The sequence below is a fragment of the Ambystoma mexicanum genome, chromosome 4q (assembly GCF_040938575.1).
Source record: "Ambystoma mexicanum isolate Mex_15411 chromosome 4q, UKY_AmexF1_1, whole genome shotgun sequence".
Lineage (NCBI taxonomy): Eukaryota > Metazoa > Chordata > Amphibia > Caudata > Ambystomatidae > Ambystoma > Ambystoma mexicanum.
In genome coordinates, this window is record NC_090928.1 from 293,414,813 (window position 1) to 293,421,440 (window position 6,628).

The following is a 6,628-nucleotide window of genomic DNA, read 5'->3' on the forward strand; positions in this document are numbered from 1 at the left end:
GTATCTTTTCTTTACCATACCTTCCCTTACCTACCTTTCTCCCAGGGTCTGATACCCTTCCACTCCGGCATTTGCTTCTTGGATTCCTGCCTTCAGCTACACTGAGTATGTCATCATACCTGGTATCTTGGAACTGCAACCTAAAGATCTGTACCATCTAAAGGTCCTGTCTTCTGAACCCATCTACAGACTAGGGTTTTTTCTGCCTTCGTGCTTTTTCCCTAGAGCTGAGGCTGGCCCCCTGGGGTTCCTCGGTGACAGGTCCACTCCTCTGTCAAGGTGGCCTCCGGAGGGGCCAGACGTTACCTTCAGGAAAAGAAGACCAGAACACCAAAAGGCAAGGGGCCAAGGGCTAAGGGGAAGCCCGGCAAGATTGAGACGGACCCTTGCGAACTTACCTCGGAGGAGTCAGGTGAGGAGAGAGGGGAGGTGACTTGGATCTTGACAGTATACAACGACCGAACCCTAACATGGCCTCCTTGGAACAATACCAAGAACTGGTGGCGGCAATGCAGAACCTCACTGTCGAAGTCCAGGCTTTGAGGACAGAGAACATAGCACTCCGACAGCAGGTAGTCCTACATAGAGACGACCGTGGAGATCTACCAGCGATGCCCCTTTCCTTCGACAAATACGACGGTCATCCGGGAGGAATGAAGGAATTCCTTGATGCCTGTGGTGTATATTTTGCCTTCCGTACCCATGCCTATGAATCGGCAAGATCTAGGGTTGCATTCATCATTGCCAATCTCATAGGAAATGCTCTGGCCTGGGCCACTCCTCTTGTGGCCAGAAACGACCCTTCCTTGATTGATTATGATCATTTCGTAGAGAGCTTCAAGGAACGATTCGACAGACCTGAGGTGTTCTACTCCTCTTTAGAAGCTATCCTGGATGTCAAAAATTTACGATATATTCAACAGAGGATTTTGGGGTGTCTGTTTTGGACTCCAGTTAAAATGCACTGATTTGGCTTAAGGGAGGATAGTATGTGTTGGAGTTGTTCTACGGAGGAAGGCACTTTGCTTCACATGTTATGGAATTGTTCGAAGGTTAAATGTTTTGGAGTGAGGTTTTGGATAGAGTTGATTTGGTCGGGAACATCTCTTTTCCAAGGACACCATCATCAGTTCTTTTGAACTCACCAGTGGGCACTCGTCACTTTAGCTATGCGACTCTGTGTTGGGCTAATAAGGTGTTTTTGGTGGCGACTCGTCAAATTTTATGCCTCTGGAAGACGAGAAAGAAACCAAGTATTGATGAATGGTTATCGCAGGTGCAGTTGCTCTCAAGATTTGAGAGGATTAAGTATTCTGCTTTACATAAAGAAGAATTTTATAAGGAACAGTGGGAGGCTTTTAATGAACTCTATGTGTGAATTAAGTGCTGATGGGCGATGGTTTTTGTTTCAGAGTGGTTAATTTACTATTGTGTTCTTTTTATTGTGTTTGTCTTGTGTTGTGTGGTTGTGTGTTTGTGTTTTTTTTATTTTACTTTATCTCTTGTTTTCCTCTGATTTTTGGCTAGTTATCATTTCAAATTAGGTTTGTTGCGATTAGTAGAGATAATTGATAGGTTTTTCTTATTTATTCTGTGCTATTTGTATCAACTTGTATAATGCTTTTTTCGTTTTATTTGTTGTTTTCTTGTTATCATAATTGTTGTTTTGGAATGATATGTATTTCTTTTGATAAATCTTTAAATAAAGTTGTCAAAAAAGAAAGATTGAGACGGACCCTTGCGAACTTACCTCAGAGGAGTCAGGTGAGGAGAAAGGGGAGGTGGACTCGGATCTTGACATATTGTTCCATGGTTGTTTACTTTCAATTCTGTCAAATATGATCTCAAACTTCTAATGGAGATATTTACACTTAGGACCAGATATGCGTGATCACTTAGGTCAGTTTCATGAATGCACAAAGATAATTTATGGTCAAAACTGCTCTAACTGCAAAGACATAATCAATTGTAGTGCTGCTGATACCACTTTTCCACGCAGGCTTCCATGGCACATCACCCCATGCATTGCCATTTGATTTGGTAAATTGCCAGTTAGACATAAGTCTTGCCCACGTTAATCCTCTTTGGTGTACCTTACTGTAAATCAAAAATTCCATATTATCTCCCATCCCAGTGGAAGGATAAGGGCTAATACAATTAATATTTCCTGCAACTATGATGTAGTTTGGATCTAAGACATTATGCTGGTCTGAAAGCAACAGATCTAAAAAATAAAATACCTCCTTCTCAAAAGTGACAATGGGATTCCAATAAATGTTGATTAATAGATTAGATAGAAATTATCACATTTGAGGCTGACTGCCAAAAGTGTCACAGTTGGTATGCCACTTCATACATGTACGGCTCATAGAATTGCTAATACCTTCAATAGGTCCATCCTACAATCTTCCTTTGGTATTTTTATAGCTTTTTAAAAAAATGTTGTGTACCCATCTATGGGGAGAAGAGACCAGCTACACTTCCTGTAGTTAAAAGAAACTTGGTAACCCAAAATGTCCATCTCATCAAGAGGTATTGTTTTCATAAACTATTGAAACTTCTAGAATTACAAGACAATAATTTCAAATTTTTCATCCAAACATCTTTTGGTACTCAATGGGGCTCAGACTTTACAGCAAGTAGGTAGGGGAGTCCGACCAGTCCTTAGAAATTGCATCCATGTTCTCCTGGTCTTGGCTGAAACAAACATTTCTGCTACACTTGTTAGTTAATGTACAAGATAAAGCTTCTTTATGACGTTGATACTCACAGGAAGTCCCTCCTTTTGATGAGGACATCCTTATTTCTTGAGAGTTCCTATACTTGTCACATGTCTTGTCCCAAGCAAATATAACAATACCAAAGGATAAGAAAGTGTCAATTTAGCTAAGAATCAGATTATAAATAATTTTAGAGTGTGCATAAATCGCCACTTAATCCACCCTATCCTCTTCCAAAAATAAATATCTCTAGAAATCAAGGCTCTTAAGGCAGGCATCATAGTAAAAAAGCCCAAAAAAATGATGATCTATTCAACATTAGTACCCGGTGCGTCGATGCCACGGGATGCACTTAATGTGGTTTGGCTCAATTCCGAGCCATACCACAGTGTAATCCTTTGTGCGCATTTGCATGCACCCCACGCGAGGTCGAGTGAAGCTTCCAAACTCACCTCTCCATTCATTACTATGGATCAACTGGGCCCAAAATGGCGCCCTGTTGATCCATAATAATTAAGCAGTACATGAATTCTAGTCTTTCTAGAATTAATGCGTACTGCAGTGCCACTTTTTTCAACCGGCAAACAAAAGCTGATTGAAAAAAGTAACAACGCCATTAGTATCTCGGGGCTAAACACCCCAGAATACTAATCGCAATAGGCCCCTCGTCGGCAGGCCATTACTGCCTAATGGAAAATGCCCCCAGTGCCTCCGTTAAGGTCCACGCTACACTCGGGCTTATAACTATGGGCCCGGGGCATTACCTTAGGTGGTAGTTGCCCGCTGGCTCGGGCTTATTGCCACAGTAATTCACCCTGGTCTAAGCAAATGTGTTTGAAACATTTCCCTGTATCTTTCCTAAAATCCTTCCCAGTATTTGAATTTAGATTCTTTCCTTTATTATATGATCCATCTGCCAAAAAGTCTTCCATGAACTCCTTGCCTAAAGTACATTGAAAGGTTTGGTTACTTAGTAGAAGATTGTGGTTATCCCTCTCTTGCAGTGAATCCAAATCCTCCACTAAACCATTGGGCCTCATTACGAGGTAGGTGGTAAGGGATTACCGGCACTGGTAAAGACACCGGTGCCGGTAATCCCTTACCACCCTATACCGAGGTCCCTTAGTGGGTCCCTTCCTTAACGCCTGGTTTTACCAGGCATTATGGAAGGGACCCGTTAAGGGACTTCAGAGCTAATAACGGTACCGCAAATTGCGGCACCGTTATTAGCTCCATCCCCATTTCCATTAAGCAGGGGAATGGGGAATGGTTGCCGGAATGGGGACTTACAGGGTCCTCCAAGGTTGGAATGACTCTGTAAATCCCTATTTCGTTAACCCGGACCTGGAATGCGGTAAGGGGGTAGCCATGGTGCTAATAGCACCATGGCTACCTCCTACCTCGTAATGAGGCCCATTGTCTTTCTTTTGATTCAGTTCTTCCACACTTTCCGTATTGCCCAACTAATCTTCCCATACCAAATAGGGTTAAATGTAAATATTTGATGGTTCAAAATGTTCTTCCTTACCAATTGTTTCAATTTTTTTCCCTCCAGCGCTGTTCTTTGTATTGATCTTTTTTTGGCGGTTTGTATAGCAAAAGATTTGTTAGACTGTCCAGGAAAAACCATCATGCCTGGATGTTTAAATTTTGCAGAAATGCTCTTGAACCTTTACTTTTTATATTCTGTCCTTCATTAGACCTTTCTTCAGTATCCCCTTATTGCTTGATGTAATCAGATCAAGGCATTGGGCCTCTACACACTCACCACACGCCACCTCCTCAAATATCGGTACTGCCTGAATAATGTGTGTCAATTTCACCAAAGAGGGCTCCCCTATTTGCTCTTCCCAGCGATGTTTTTTTTTTTATTAAAGCTTTCAGCATACAAAAATACAAGCTTTTGCTTATGTACAAATTTTTCCCTCCTCCCCATGCACAAGCCAGACCTCTCCCAAGCCTTCTCTCTTTGTTCTTAAGTCGAGGTTTGGCTATTTGTTTTTTTTTTTTTTAGTTCTCCTTGTTGATAATAATCTTAATTCTCTTCCAATCTCTTTAGCATTGATTCTAGGAAAATACCCAGACCTTTAACAGTTTTTTTACTTGGATCGTCATATAAAGCTGACCACCATAAGTTGGCGTCCAGATCACATGATGGAGGCAATGTTGGTAGTAGTAAACAACCCCTTTCGGATCTGAGTTCAGGGCAGAACAACATTAGGTGTTGAGACGATTCTTCTTCTTTTTTGCATAATCTGCATAATTTTTCCTTTACCAGTCCGTATCTGAACAGATTGATCTTTGTTCTTAAAATGTTCAGACGAAAGCGCATTATTAGATCTCTATGATTCCGATTTGCGCTTTTTTCTAGGTATCCAGGCAATGTCAGTGGACATGGTTCGACGCTACTCAGGTGTGTCGGTTCGACGCTACTCTCCACGCTCTGTTTCTGCCCAATCGATTGAAAATAAAAGTATTTTTACCCTCTTTGGATGTTTCAGAAGGGCTTCCGTCGTGACTTTTAGATTTTGCAGCAGATCGTTACATTTCGCTTTCCATTCATCCAGTGGCCAGAAGGGCATTTTTCCTGCTTCCTTGTTCAGTATTTGGTATTGAGGTGGACAGCTTTCTAAAGATATTTTTCTGTATGTGGCCAGTGTTTTCCAGATGATTCGGGCTTGCATTGAATGCAATCCTAACTCATGTCGTATGATACCTATCGGAACACATATCGGAATATTCAGAAATTTTCGCCAGAATCTGGCTTCAAGTTTATCCCATGTTTCCCAAGGGATTCTCAGGGCCGTTTCGCCAGCATATGTCACAGTGGGGATGACCTTTGCATTGTAGAATTCCACAATCGGACGCATGGAGAATTTACAGAACTTTCTTTTCAATATTAATGCCTGTGATGTTAATTGGTCCATTTTCCTCTGCAAATGTTCAATCCACGGTTGGTCACTCCAATTGGCACTTACAATTGCTCCCAGGTATTTTGTGTTTTTAACTGTTGTTATCAGGTCCTTCTCTATGTGCCATCTAAAAGGTTTTTTACTTGCAGGACCTGCTTTTTTAATTATCATTACCACTGTTTTTTCAGGATTGATTTTTTGTTCAATTTCTTTTAGATGTATATTCAGAGCTTCTAGTTTTTTTTGTAGACCCATTTCTGTTTTGTCCATCACTATAAGATCGTCAGCATATAAGAGATGACCAATTTTCATTTCTCCTATTTTAGGCGAGCATGCTCTTGGTGGTTCCAAGCAGTCCTTTACTTCTAAAATATAGAAGCTATAGAGTATAGACGCTAGGGGGCAACCCTGTTTTAGCCCACAGGTTGTTGTTATTGCCTGCGTTAAGTTTCCCTTTTGGTCCAATCTGACTCGCATCGATGTATTTGTATGGAGAGATTTAATGGCTTCTATTAGGTCTAATGGACAGCCTTTTTCTTTCGATTTGGACCAGAGAATTTGACGGTCTACTCTGTCAAAGGCTGCCGCCATATCTATTATGGCGATAAACCATTTTTGATTTTCATGAATGGTCTTTGCTTTTAGCAGGTTGAGGATTAAGAGGTTTAAACTGCAGTCTACATTTTCCACAAAACCCGCTTGTCTGTGATCGAAATTACCAGATCTTAGTATCCATTCCTTTAATCTTTTCAAGAGAATGCCCGCAAAGAGTTTACCTAAGACATCCAGCAGGGATATGGGACGATAATTCTCCGGACAAGCTCTGTCTCCTTTTTTATGGATTGGAATAGTAATTGAAGTTGTCCAAGATTCTGGTATGTGACCCATTTTTACTATTCGTGTAAAGAGAACAAAGCACATGTGTGCCCATACCTCTAGAGCTTGCTTTAAGATTTCATTTGTGAGGCCATCCGGCCCTGTTGCTCGCGATCTGCT

At 41.3% G+C, this 6,628-nt stretch overlaps 1 protein-coding gene across 1 annotated transcript; it reads left to right on the forward strand.

Annotated features, from left to right (window-relative positions):
- The first annotated feature begins 470 nt into the window (after window positions 1–470).
- Window positions 471–968, forward strand: LOC138467239 (protein LDOC1-like). The gene has a single exon (XM_069607267.1). It carries the CDS (start codon window positions 471–473, stop codon window positions 966–968), a length of 498 nt encoding a protein of 165 aa, XP_069463368.1.
- The last annotated feature ends 5,660 nt before the right edge of the window (window positions 969–6,628 follow it).

Bases quoted from the DNA above. Each gene is read 5' to 3' on its own strand.
- LOC138467239 (XM_069607267.1), top strand. From the start codon at position 471: ATGGCCTCCTTGGAACAATACCAAGAACTGGTGGCGGCAATGCAGAAC.